At 38.1% G+C, this 13,916-nt stretch overlaps 1 protein-coding gene across 7 annotated transcripts in view; it reads right to left on the bottom strand.

The window, feature by feature from the left end:
• The window catches only part of LOC104998547 (chromosome unknown open reading frame, human C5orf42), a 107,714-nt gene that overhangs the window by 47,467 nt on the left and 46,331 nt on the right, over positions 1-13,916 (bottom strand). For 6 of the 7 annotated variants that reach the window (XM_010853763.1, XM_010853765.1, XM_010853766.1 and 3 more), the window contains exons 30-37: positions 12,699-12,781; positions 11,561-11,638; positions 9,597-9,789; positions 6,411-6,704; positions 5,456-6,226; positions 3,871-4,037; positions 2,512-2,644; positions 1,490-1,544 (exon numbers count right to left, since the gene is read on the bottom strand). In XM_010853763.1, coding sequence (XP_010852065.1) covers positions 1,490-1,544; positions 2,512-2,644; positions 3,871-4,037; positions 5,456-6,226; positions 6,411-6,704; positions 9,597-9,789; positions 11,561-11,638; positions 12,699-12,781 — 1,774 coding nt within the window. The remainder of the gene's footprint in view (positions 1-1,489; positions 1,545-2,511; positions 2,645-3,870; positions 4,038-5,455; positions 6,227-6,410; positions 6,705-9,596; positions 9,790-11,560; positions 11,639-12,698; positions 12,782-13,916) is intronic. The other variant, XM_010853769.1, reaches the window with a different exon arrangement.

Here is a 13,916-nt window from a genome sequence, read left to right as displayed (position 1 = left end):
TATTTATAGATACATGTGAGTACAGATATTTCGAAAATAAACCCCAAAGAATACTATTTGCATTTTCTAAATTTTCTCTGGTTAATACATAGTATTACCTTTGTAAAGACAAAGAATGTTATTAAGAATGAAAGAGAACAGGGTTTTAAGACAAGAGAATGGGGAGTAAGAACACCAGATGGATTGGGAAGCTGAGAGATGCAAGCCACGCAGGTAAGGAGATGATGGCTCAGCACACAGAGGCCTGATGCTGGGCTGAGGCACCGAGGAATGGAGGGAGCACCAGATCAAGGGTCAAGTGAAGGAATGGGCTAACAGACATGAGGTGACTTCCAAGGTAAAAATCTTGACCAATCAAATGAATGGTCATATCATTAATAGGAAAATGCCAGTTTAAAATCTGACTTTTTTGCTTTTTGCGTGGCTTGCAGGATCTCAGTTCGCAGTCAGGGACTGAAGTTGGCCATGGCAATGAAAGTTCAGAATCCTAACCATGAGGTCACCAGGTAATTCTTGCGGACACGCTAAATTTAAGGAGAAAGTAGCAAAGAAAGATGACACAGGGTAGGTGTGTATCTGAGTGTCACCAAAATAATTTAAAAGCTGAAGTTGTAACAGTGAATAAGCCTAGAGGCACAAGAGCATTTGTGTGTACATGTGTGAAAAACACTGGGGAGAAAGCCTTGGGGGAACACATACATTCAAAGGTAAGAAATGAATCGATCAATTCAAGAAGGAAAAGAATTTACAATGTATAAACAAGTCCTCTTCTCTGAACTAATTCCTTTAATGTATATGTATTTTCTATGATTAGTTTGACTCCAGGCATTTTCTCCCATAGTTTCCTTTTGGGCCTCATATATCAGTATCTTATTTGAGATTCTAACTAATTACATTGCTCTACTATAGGGGCTGATAAACTCTTTCTGTAAAGGGCCAGATAATAAATCTTTAGGCTTTGAAAACCATATAGTCCCTTTTGCAACAAATGAACCCTGCTGCAATGTGAAAGCTGTCATAGACAATATCTAAATAAATGGGCATCAATTAAACTTGATTTACAAAAACAAGTGTGGGCAACCCACAGTATTTTTGCCTAGAGAATTCCATGGACAGAGGAGCCTGGCGAGCTACAGTTCATGGGTTCTCAAAGAGTTGGACACGACTGAGCGAGTAACACACACACACACACCACGGAAACTAACACAACATTGTAAATCAACTGTAGTCCCACATAAAATAAAAGTTAAAAAAAAAAAAAACAGGTGTGGTCCAGGTCTGGCCTTTGGGTCACAGTCTATCAACCACTGCGGTAATGGATAACACAGCAAAACACACACACACACACACACACACACACACACACACACACACAGACACACCATCCTGTCAAAGACAACATGAAAATCACTTGGTCTCATAAACACATTTTTAGAAAGCTGATTTGAACTCTGAATGGAGACGTAACATTAGTCATGCATATACATACCAAAAGGAATGTCAAAGTCTTCCAAAGGCCGGGAACCATCATGTTCTTGTTGCTCCTAAATGAACCCCAAATGATCAATTTATGACTAACTCAAAGACATATATTATTTTGAAAAAAATATTCAATAGCTATGAGGAATGTTGATTTGGGCGGGGGTGTTTAGTTTCAAATCTTATAACTCTAGAAATACTTATTCTATCAAAGTAATTCCACAGATGTTCACAAAATTCACAGATCAAGCAACAAAAAAGAGCAATACCAATTTAATGCAGTTACTAAATTACAATATGCAATTTTCTCCTGCAGACTAGCTTTAACTCTCAAATAGTATCAAAACTATTCAAGGACTCAACACTTTACTAAGTGCACCAGACACGTTCTTGAGGACTCACTGAAAAAGGGTGCTAAGATTCAAGTAAACAAAACTATTTCTGTTGTATTTAATCTCTTGTTGCATATATAGGTAAACAGTCACCAAATTTAGAAGGAATGTTTGCAAAGATCTGACATAAAATAGAGGCTGTATAAAAAAACCTATGTTGGGGAAACCTTGGAGGCATCTAAAAGAGGTGGGTGGGTGAAGCTATCACAGGATAAACCCACAATATGCATTAAGATGTCCCAGAAAACAGTCAGAGTGATTTAAAATACAAAGTCACATAAGCAGATGCTCTAAACTACAGTTTTTGATTCGCCAACAAGTTTCTTTTCATATTCATAACTTTGTGTCTATCCTGTATGGAGGGATACACTCAGGACTTTTGTACTTAATGATGTTAACACATTATTGACCAGGGGATTCTTGCAGAAACCAATGCCTGTGGCCAGCGACTTGTTATGTAAGTAAATATTCAAACGTCTCTGGTCAATAATGTTTGGGTAACATAAAAGTGTTAATACACCTCTGGTCAATATGTTGTTAAGATCCTCCCAGTCACAATCAGACGACTAAATAAACCACAGACATTCTGAACTCTGTGTACACGCAGACCAGGGAAGAATGCATTGTAGTTTTTCTGTACCTTGGGTTTCACAACTACTTCTGAATCATTATCATTAATGATGATATTCTCCGGTTGGAAAGTCACACTTGGTTTTCTCCTTAATTTCTCTGATCTTTCTTCTTGCAGTTCTTTTTCAGCTCGTCGTCTTTGTCTGTTAAAAATCACAGTGTAAAGCCTATTTTTACTATTTTAGGAACATCAGTTTTTCATTTGTATCATGCTATATAGGAAGACAGTTATGAAAATTATGTCAACAGATTATTTTCAGTGGCATTTAATTAAATTAGCAAGATATTCTGCTAGAATAAATACAAGCAAAAGTCAGGGACACAAGAAAGTTATTTCTAGTTCCTCTACTACTGAACTGACTTATCTGTTAGTCATGGGAAACTCAGGTTAGAGTTACACTGGCCCTGGAAACCCTATTAGATACCACTATTGACCTATTTAAAGTAGTCAGGCAAACTCAGGCTCCAAGGAGGGAACCCCAGGGAGGAGAAAGGAAGGCCCAAAAAGCTACAGGGAAAACTTACTTTGAAGAGGGTTTACTTAGAAAATATGGAAGGAAAGAACCATTTCTGGAAAGAGAGCCCTCGTAGTAGATTTTAGGGCCTGATAAACACGAAATTTTAAAGATTTCTATACTAAGTAAAAATCCACCATGAATACATGTCTTGAACATCCATTATGAATGAAACACTATATATGCTCTTCATGAAAAGTCACGGCCTTGCTTTTCACATGCACATTTCTTAGTGCCCTGAAACAATTCACACCACTGTGCTCTGTATAAGTCTGTATGGTAAGATGAATAACAATAAACGTTATGTCAGTGTATTGAATAGTATATAGAATATTTCATGATACCAAATATTTGCTGCAAAAGATGACTGCCCATCCTATTAAAGAAAAAGGTAAAAGAAACCTCCAGCCTACTGAATGCCAGGAAAGAATTCCTTCAGTTCAGTTCAGTTGCTCAGTCATGTCCGACTCTTTGCAACCCCATGAATTACAGCACGCCAGGTCTCCCTGTCCATCACCAACTCCCGGAGTTCACTCAGACTCACATCCATCGAGTCAGTGATGCCATCCAGTCATCTCATCCTCTGTCGTCCCCTTCTCCTCCTGCCCCCAATCCCTCCCAGCTAGCATGTAAAAAATACTAGTATTTGTCTCTCACATTATAGGAATTTTTCTCATCACAAGATGTATTCAAATGCATGATACTTGACAAGGAAACTGAATATGCAATTGTGCATAGGCTGAGAGGTTGAACCAGATAATTTCCATCTATTTAACTGTATTGTTGTCACTAATAATAAACTTGTCGGTATGTTTGCAGGTATATGCTCAAATAAAATTTCACTTAAAACTTGCCTTTTTCTACTGTCCTTCTCTTGTCTCAATTCAGATGATTCTATTTTGACCTTCAGAAGCTGGAGATGTCCAGGATCACCTTGTTCAAAGAAATTATGTGTCAAGTTCTGTTGCCTTTGTTTAAATGCAATGAGGTTTTCAAGTGGAATAAGTTGTGGTTTTTGGTACTATAGAAGAGAAACAAAAGGACAGTAATTTAAAATTACAAACATGTCAATTAGACAACATGTTAATAAAAACTGAGAGAAAAGTTTGTTTAAACTAAGATGTACAAGTGACAGAACATGTCAGAGTTAACAAGTACGAGAAGTGTCCAGATCTTAACGTATAAATGATTTTAGAAATCATTTCTGAAACTTTCTACTGAATCAGAAATCTTTCTAGAAGTCCTCATTTTCTTAATTTCTTTTTCATATTAAGAATCTTCTTACAATTACAAATTAAGTTAAATAATGCCTAGCTTGGGTTTAAAATTCTTTGGAACTGGGATGATGCACAGGGGTGGAGATTATGGATGGAACAAATAAGCGATACGTTGGTAACAACTGTTGCTGGGTGATGGTATAACTTGGGGGTTTATTATACTATTCTAATTTTTAAAAAAAGTCTTTAAAACCTTCCAAAAACATATACTTCTCTACTCCTTCAATTCTTTCCTTTTGTTCATAATATGTTCAGAAGAAAAGGAGGCATGATAACTATTTTTTCTAAGGAATGACCACTTCTTTTCCCACTGCCATTTTAGAATCTTAGAAGGGTACCAGAGAATGAATCACTCAACTATACTGACTTAACAGAAGTAGAATCCAAACAGTCTGAATCTCATTAATCAAAGGTTACAACTTTAAACAGGACTTGGTGGGTTTATAAAGATTTAATCTTTGTGTTTTTTAAGTATTTAAAAAAAGAAACATTTTTTTAATAAGTAAAACTACTTACAGATCTGGGTCTATTTAACAATTTTAACCTGTAATAGATTTGAAGGAAATCATATTACAATTGCTAGGAACCTCAAACAATGCTCTCTCTCACTCTAGACAGAAACACACTCATACATACACTCCCCTACATGTATAAATAAGAATACTGGTCATATTATTTTACTTATTTCTTCTCTGAGCAGGATCTCAGACTTATCTATGAAAGAGTCTAGAAAACTCTGGTACTGATGTACAAGAAAGACCTAAAACCTCTGTGCGTGCTTAATTGCTTCACCAGTGTCCAACTCTGCGATCTCATGGACTGTAGCCCACCAGGCTCCTCTGTCCATGGAATTCTCCAGGCAAGAATACTGAAGTGGGTTGCCATTTCCTTCTCCAGGGGATCTTCCCGACCCAGGGATCAAACCCATGTGTCTTATGTCTCCTGCATTGGCAGGCAGGTTCTTTACCACTAGTGCTACCTGGGAAGCCCTAAAACCTTTAAGATATCCAATTATTATTTTAAATCAAATCTGTATACTATTTCCAATAACAAAAGCATTATTTTTTGAAAAATAAATGTGTTAGAACTTTTCACTGAGTATACATTTGTGCTATGAAAAATGCAGGAATGTGCTTTTGCAACACTCTGCAAAAATCATTACCATATTTTCTGGGCCTAGACATGAATGAAGTAGTGATAATCTTGGGCATTTTCTTTCTTCTGCCATGGTTCTAATAGGTATTGGTGGAATTGTAACGGATACTCTTGAGGCAGAAGAAAACATGTAAGGAGGTTTAAGTTGCAGGTGCAATAAAGGAAGTCCAGAGGAATTCTGAGAAGATATCTCAAAAGGTCCTGGTTTAACATCAAAAATTTTTTCTGGTTTCATAAATGTTGTAGAGTCCTGTTGAGGTGTCAAGTTTTCTTGTCCAACACACTGATTCAAGTTCATGTGCTTTGGGATTTCTTTAATTATTGTTTCTGCCCATTTTTGAGGCTCAACTGCTTTTTTCATGGCCTCAGTATTATACTGGCTCAGATTCAAATGGGACACTGAAGTAGTGGCCATTGCTGTCTTTGGCAAAGGAGGCTGTAAGAAATCAGATAATCCCCAAGCCTCTCTAAGCTGTGGCAGAGGACTGAAGGGAACTTGAGGAACTCTTTCTGTGTGGAAGGAAACGGGCTTAAATTCAGGCTTGGGCTGAAATTGAAGCAAAGGGAAACCATCACTCGGTCTGGAAGTATTTGCAGTGGGGATAAGTCTAGGTGTCTTTGGAATGGCAGAAGATGTGGACAAAAGGTGGAGGTGAGTGTTTCCAGCAGGGACTGGAGACAAAGAAGTGGTTGGTAAGCTGTGAGATGCTGGAGTTAGTCCTCTGTTCTGGGGCTGACCTTCTGATTGACAAAAAGGAACACTCCCGTGTGGAACATTCTGGAAGAGAAAGGAAAAACTATGATGTAACTTTAAAATATATTACAAACTCCTTATTTTGTAAATACTGTTCAATATGTTTTAGAGTGGGCAGAATATAATAACTACTAAATAACTCATTTATTCAAATAACTAACCACTGAAACTATGAGGAAAACTTCAGTGGTATTTTAAAATGCATTACCTCGAAGTTTCCATTACTGTTTTCATTGGATTGCACAATTTCTTTATGGCAGTGTGGGATGTTCTTGCCAGGCTCTCTGGCACACTCTCCCATGGGTTGTGGTTTAATGAAAAATCTCTCCTTCAGATTTCTACTGGTGTCTCCAACATCATTACTCCCTCTCGTGGGGTTTGATCCTTGGCTTCCCACCAAATGCACAGACTGGGACTGTTGTAGAAGTTGATGCATATCTGGGAGGTTAGCAAAGGATGATCCTACTATTTGCATTAGGCTCATGAAGTTAATCTGTTGCAGCTAGAATAAAATAAAAATTATAGAAACATCTTAAACTCTAATGAAAAGACCCAAAGAAGCAACAATTATCTGAGTATTCCAAAATAGTCATACTTCCATCTTAGTATCTGTCACAACCATAAGTGCTGAGTATGAAGCATAGCTGGGAGAGATCTAAAAAAAAAGGAAAAGAAGAATAGCTTCCTGTCTTCAAGGAGTCAGCTAGGACTATGAACTCATAATGCGACTTGAGACCATCTGTGAAGCAGTTTACATAAATATCCCAGGGATCATAAAGGAGTGAGCTGATGGAGCAGGTGAGGACAACTAGACTGCCTAAATTTTTTTAATTTTTATTTATTTTGTGGGTGAGGATAATTAAAGAAGAATTCCTAAATGGGTGTGTGAACAGGTTTTCACGAATGAAAAAAGTAGAGATCAGGAAACAGGTGCAGAGTAAGGAATTCCTGTGAAAGGGCTATTCGCGTGAAAGGCAAAGGTATGCACAATGCTTGACAAACCTCGCACAATGGAATCACTTGAGGAGCAGTTAAAAAAGCCCCATGGCCAGGTCTCACCCCATGCCAATAAAATCAGAGCATCCGGGGGATGTGAGCCAGGATGAGTAGTTTTTAGGATGATGAGGTGACTTCAATGTGCAGAAAAGCTTTCGGATCACTAGTACACACACTGGCTTGGATGGAGCAGGAAATTTACAGCTAATGAGAAGAGAGGCTAGCATAGTGGTTCCCCAGCTGCAGCATGCGTCAGCGTCATCTGAGGACTTGCACTCTTTGATGAGCACCATCCCCAGAGTTTGATTCCAATCGGTCTGGGATGGGGGCCTGACAACCTGTGTGTCAAATATCTAAGTGATGCTGATGCTAAGGGTTCAGAGCCCACACTCTGAGAACCACTGGACTTGGGAGAGTATGGTGGGAAAAGAGGGAAGAGAAAAGCTGTACTTTATAAAACAAGCCAAGAAGGAAACCCTACAGGCCTTTTTTTTTTTTAATTTAGGTTCCCCAGACTTACAGACATGGGGCAGTTGGGAGAGGAAAGAGAGGGTGGGATGAATGGAGAGAGTAACACGGAAATATATACATTACCATAAGTAAACTAGATAGCCAATGGGAATTTGCTGCATGACCAGGGAACTCAAACCCAGGCTCTGTAACAACCTAGGGGCGTGGAATGGGGTGGGAGGTTCAAGAGGGAGGAGACATAGGTACATCCATGGCTGATTCATGTTGATGTATGACAGAAACCAATACAATATTGTAAAGCAATTACCCTTCAATTAAAAACAAATTTAATAAAAAAATGGAGGTTCCCTTCAATTATAAAAGAAATACATGCTTATTACAAAAAAAGAAGCATAAGAAAGAAAATAAAAAATGACACATAATCCTAGTCCCAAAGATAACTAGTATTAATATTTTTAGCATGTCTCCTTTTACTCTTTGTATTTTAACACACGATTGATATCATAGAGTATATAAATCCGTACCTGAAATTCATTGAAGATTTTTAGAACAGAAAAGTAACAGTATTAGAACAATATCTGGAGAAGATCTCAGAAATGCATATTTAAGACAATAGAAGTGTGAAGTTCTAAGAATCTAAGGTTGGTGACAGTTACAGAAATAGCAAATATGGAGAAGGAAATGGCAACCCACTCCAGTATTCTTCCTTGGAAAAATGCACGGACAGAGAAGCCTGGCGGGCTGCAGTCTATGGGGTTACATGACTGAGCACTCACACATGAGGAGGATGGAGGGAGGCGGGTTGGTAGCAATAAACTGGTAAAACCAAAAGAAAAAGAAAAAGAAATAGACATACGACGTAGGCAAAAGAATGAAGAAAACACTGAACATGCACAGTGAAAGAGGGAAAGATGACTCTCTAAGACAGTGACTCTTAATCTTTTGTGTGTATCAGAATTACCTCGAGAATTTGTTAAATATACAGGGCAGTGACCAGCAAAGACTCTAGGTAATCCAGAAAACAAGTTTGACAAATGCCTCTAAAACTTTAAGCAGGGGACTTGCTGGCAGTCCAGTGGTTGGGGCTCTGTGCTTCCACTGCAGGGGGCATGGGTTCAAGCTCTGGTCAGGGATCTAAGATTCCACATGCAGTTTGGGCAATAAATAAAAAATAATATGTGAAAATCAGAAACAAAAAATTAAACTTTAACCTGGTAAAATAGGTGATGCTACTAAAAAGAAAAGGGAAATAAGAGACTCAGAAGAATAAGAATAAAATCAGTTTCAAGAAGTTCCATGGGATGGTGGAGCATGCTGAAAACGTCTGTTATTGGGGCCCATAAATTCAAAGAGAAAATTAGCGCCCAGAATTGCCAGTACAGAAATGATACACTGCATCACACAGAAAGGTATGAAAGTGAATGTAGAATACATGAAGAAAAGAAAAGACGTGAGGGGAATTAATGTATAAGGAATACAACAGAAAAGGGAAAGGGAAATAATTTTAAAATTGTTGGTAGAGAGAGAAAAGGATACCAGATGAGAAAAAGATGACGGAAGGCAAAGTGAACAGCACTTTAAATGCAGGTGACAATTTCAAGCCAAATATGACGTGACAGGCTGTGTCAGAAAATAAGCTTCAGATAACTTTGAGCAGGGGTTGGCTGGTCTGCTCAGCCACCTCACTTTTGTCAGCAGCTCTGGATTCCTAAGAGCTCGGAAAAAAGAAGTCATCAGGAAAAGTAGGGAACACAGTGGAGACTCTAGGCCCTAGAATTAGGACTTCTGAATAACAAAGGAAAAGCGCCCAAAGCAGGGAAACCCTGTGATTAATTTTAACTCGTCAGATTCCGGAAGTTTGTTCGTATTTTAAAACCTAATGTATATACCATGTGTGACTTGCTTGGTTAAACGGAGATGTGCTTACCTGAACTAATTTAAACATTTCATCTTGGAGCATCTGCCTAACAGAATCGGAAGACTGTGATAACTGAGCCCTGGGTTCGTTTCTCTGGGTTGGCTGAGCTGTTGGTCCAGGTGTTTGTGAAGCCACTGTGACTCCATTTGATGCCAAAGGTGGAGCTGAGGAAGATTTATCTTTACATGCAGAGACTGGAGTACTATGTGGAAGCATATAAATAAAAAGCACACGTTAATCAAGAAAAAAAACCACATTAGGTGTTTATGAGCTGAGTATTTTGATCCTACTTGTTTTATTCTACTTTAAAAGCTTTCTGGAAGTTTTCAGGAAATTTAAACCCTAAAGCCTATCTCACTGTATCCCTCAGCCCCCAGACACATTTGTCATCAGCAGAGCTGTTCATCCGAATGCTGTAACTAAGGGACATGTGATGTCTAGCCAGCCACGGCCCCGCCCTGTGGTGGTACAATGCCCAGGACAGCTCACACATTTATTTTACTTGCCGGGTCCCTGTAGGCATCTGAGTTTGAGACCTGTGCAATCGTTCTGATTAGCTGGACAGACGATGTCATTTGACTTAGGAATATATCTCTTGGATTAAATTTAAAGATCCAAAGTGGATTTAAAGAAAACTGTGGAAAGTATGGGTTAAGAAATACGTTTAATTCTGGGCTTCCCTGGTGGCTCAGTGGTAAAGAATCCACTTGCCAATGCAGGAGACACAGGTTCGAACCCTGACCCAGGAAGAGCCCACATGCCATGGAGCAACTGTGCCCGTGTGCCACATCCATCGAGCCTGTGCTCGAGAGCCTGGGAAACACAACTTTCAAGCGCATGCGCCCTAGAGCCTGTGAAGTCAGCGCAATGCAAAGCCTGAGCGTCACAACCAAAGACTAGCCCCCACTTGCTGCACCTAGAGGAAAGTTCGCACAGCAATGAAGAACCAGCACAGCCAAAAATAGATAAATGTATTTCTAAAAATATGTTTAATTCTAACATGGGTAGGGCAAACTCCTGCTGTTCTTCAATAAATGTGAACCAATAGTATTGTGAATATTTCATTTCCAAACAAATCAGAGAGTTCACAGTAATAACTACATCCTAACAAAAAAATGCTCATTTAGAAATAAAAATTAAAAGTCAAAGTAAGTTTTTGTTTTAATAAAATGATTATTTGAGGATGATTCCTTAAAACACAAGAGGTATTCAATGTTTTATAAGTAAATCAATGTAGGGAGCAGGTAATATCATGTCCAAATGAACTGATCACTGTCTCTAAAAAGAAAATAACATATTAAACTGTGTTTAGATTTATTTGGATTTACACTCATTCCCTTCCAGCAATAATATGAGCCTTTTTATTAAGCATGTGCTCGATAACAGAATTCTATTTGGGAGATCCATGAAGAACAGACATTACAACTTACTTGCCTGTTTTAACACAACTTTATTGGCCATTGCTTTTTAATAAATAGCAAGGAGATAAATTTTAATTATGGAGAATTTTTCTAAAGCAAATTTATGCTGTATCATTCTCTGATTTCAACACCATTTATACACTCCAACCATTGGAAAAGAAATTCAAAAGATAGAACTGGATGACTATTCTCTGAGAGAATTAAAGGCATTTGATATTTCATGAGAAATCTGCTGAAGGCTGAACATGAGCAAGAACTACCTCTTTCAATAACATACCCATGACTTCTCTTTTTCGGAAGAGACTTGTTCTAAAATAGTTCCTGCATATCTTTAAAACACAACTGTTACAGGAAAATCTTTCAATGAGAAACGTAAAGTTGTCAGAAATGGATACCTATTTTGATCTTTCAAAGCGTAGTGTTGATTTCATTTTACTTAAGTTTTTGGTCAAGATGTTTAGTAACTGTTTCAAAATGGTACAGCAGGCAAAGTTTTTTTCTCTTTTCTATTTGTAATTATATCAGAATGGTACAGTATGCAAAAATGCTTACCTAGAAACTTCTGAATTTGTATCTACACAAAACGAATGAGGAATGATGTGTTCAAGATCTGTAGAGGCTTCGATCATACTGTAATTAAAGATTAATAATCAATTAGGAAGATACTCTTCACATTATCTAAGATACAGGTGATCTAAGGCTCAGCCATCTAAGAGTCTAAACATCCTCTAATCCTCTGTAATGCTTAGCTCATAATTACAATCTATTTACATTTGTCTCCATAGCAATAGTAAGAGATTCAAATAAAAGCAAAGAATTTGTCTGGATGGCTTTAATACATGACTTGAACATTATTAAATGTTTGACAACAGAAATAATATAATCCAAAATGAGTGGAAATGAAGTTAGCTGGGACCTCAAACTTTACCTGGGAAGAAGCAGACACTTTGCTCAGAACACTACAGAGCCCATTATCACATCTGAAACTGCAATGACTAGTTTTTTATTAATAGAAACATTTATATTACTTGTAAAGACACAGGACATTAAATATATTCTTTTATTAATTATTCACAGACGGCCTGAACAAAATTTGTACATAAGAGAAAGAGAATTTAACTGAGTTGCCTTCCTTAGTCAAAATACTCCTAAAAATTCAAAACTTCAAAAATCCCAACAATTAAGAAATCATGCCCAAACTGCAACATATGAAAATTTGTCTTCAGCTATCCTTGAAGCAATAATAAGCTAGCAAGCAGAGTATGTGTCCACTGAAGCCCTGCAGACAGTGTACAATGATCACACCACAACAGTGAAAGATCATACGCATATGTTATGACTAATATGATTCTTTACTTTTACCCAATAAAAATGAAACTAGTAGGGACAGGGAGGGCCTTAATTAGCAGGTGAATAAACTCTGGGTATTTCTAGCTATATTTTAAGACTGATAGTGATAGGAGAACAAAAGGTATTTTAGACGTTATTATTTACCTCACTCTAACAAAATCGAGAAGTATAACATTTACTAAAAATCATCATTACCACTGCTATTAAACTGAAGTTACCATTTCACCAGGAACACAGTATCACTGTAAAACACATACTGTCAATTATGAGGAAAAAGACTCCTCTTCATCACGTGCATCCCAGGTGAGCCCTGAAAGCCCCCCCGACTTGTCCCCCTTACCCCTTCTGTTCAGTCGATTCTTCCTCCATACACGTCTCCCGTGGTTCTTCCCTTGGACACTGAGCCTCTCCTGTGGAATGCTGCTAAAATTAATAGTACCCAAAAAAGAAAAGAGGGGAAACAGGTATTGTTGTCTGTGGTATCTTGGTTTCACATTAGCCACTAGCCTGAACAAAAACAGTCTGAAAGCAAGTGAGAAAGCAAACACTGAAGTGTCCTCCCAGCCCTGCTCTGACCAGATCTTCATCCTGTGATCCTCAAGCCCAGCACCTCAAGCTGCTGAGTGTATGAAACTGCAAAGACAAATGATGCCACTAGAAATCATTTACAATGTATTTATGACATATCTGTAAATTACACACACATTACTACCTAAGTACAACGGAACTTTGAACAACTCAGGTTTGCACTGCGTAGGTACACTGATGTGCAGATTTGTTTTTTCCAATAAATACATTACTACACAATCTGGGGGTTGGCTGAATCCACACCAGGCCCAGGAACCAATCCTCTGTGAACACTAAGGGACGGCTGGACGTGCGCTCTTGACTGCAGGGGGGGTCAAAGCCCCTAAATGCCATGTTGTTTAAGGGCCAACTGTATACTGTGAAAACAACTAGAAAATGAGGGAAAAAAAAAAAAAACCACTAATCTCTCTTAAAGGAATTGTTTCAATAATTAGAAATGTCTTTGTCTTACCTGGAAATCTAGTGTATAGTGTTTTGAGAAAACAAATAATTCATGAAAGTGCATGTATGTGCAAAAGCTGCACACTACTGATGAACTTATACATTTTGAATAAGGAACACTTGCAGCACTCTTGGCTAAATTAATTTACTACAGCAATTTATGAAATTAACACTTCATTGCCTGAAAGTATTAGATCTTACTAGTAACACAATTTCTGTGAAAGAAAAATGCTGCATGGCTATACTTTACGATTCACAGTATACTTTTAAGAGACAATAGCCTTGGTTGGGTATACTGAATAAAAACACTACAGTGTTACCATAGTATGATTTGAGTAACTTTATATTTACGAAGACTTCCCAGTGACTCAGTGGTAAAGAATCTGTCTGCCAACACAGGAGACACGAGTTCAATCCCTGGGTTGGGAAGATCCCCTGGAGAAGGAAATGGCAACCCATTCCGGTATTCTTGCCTGGGAAATTCCATGGATGGTTGAGCCTGGTGGGCTGCAGTCCACAGGGTCACAAA

This window comes from Bison bison, unplaced genomic scaffold, assembly GCF_000754665.1.
Source record: "Bison bison bison isolate TAMUID 2011002044 unplaced genomic scaffold, Bison_UMD1.0 scf7180017864331, whole genome shotgun sequence".
NCBI classification, from domain to species: Eukaryota; Metazoa; Chordata; class Mammalia; order Artiodactyla; family Bovidae; genus Bison; species Bison bison.
This window is presented reverse-complemented; position numbering and strand designations above follow the sequence as displayed.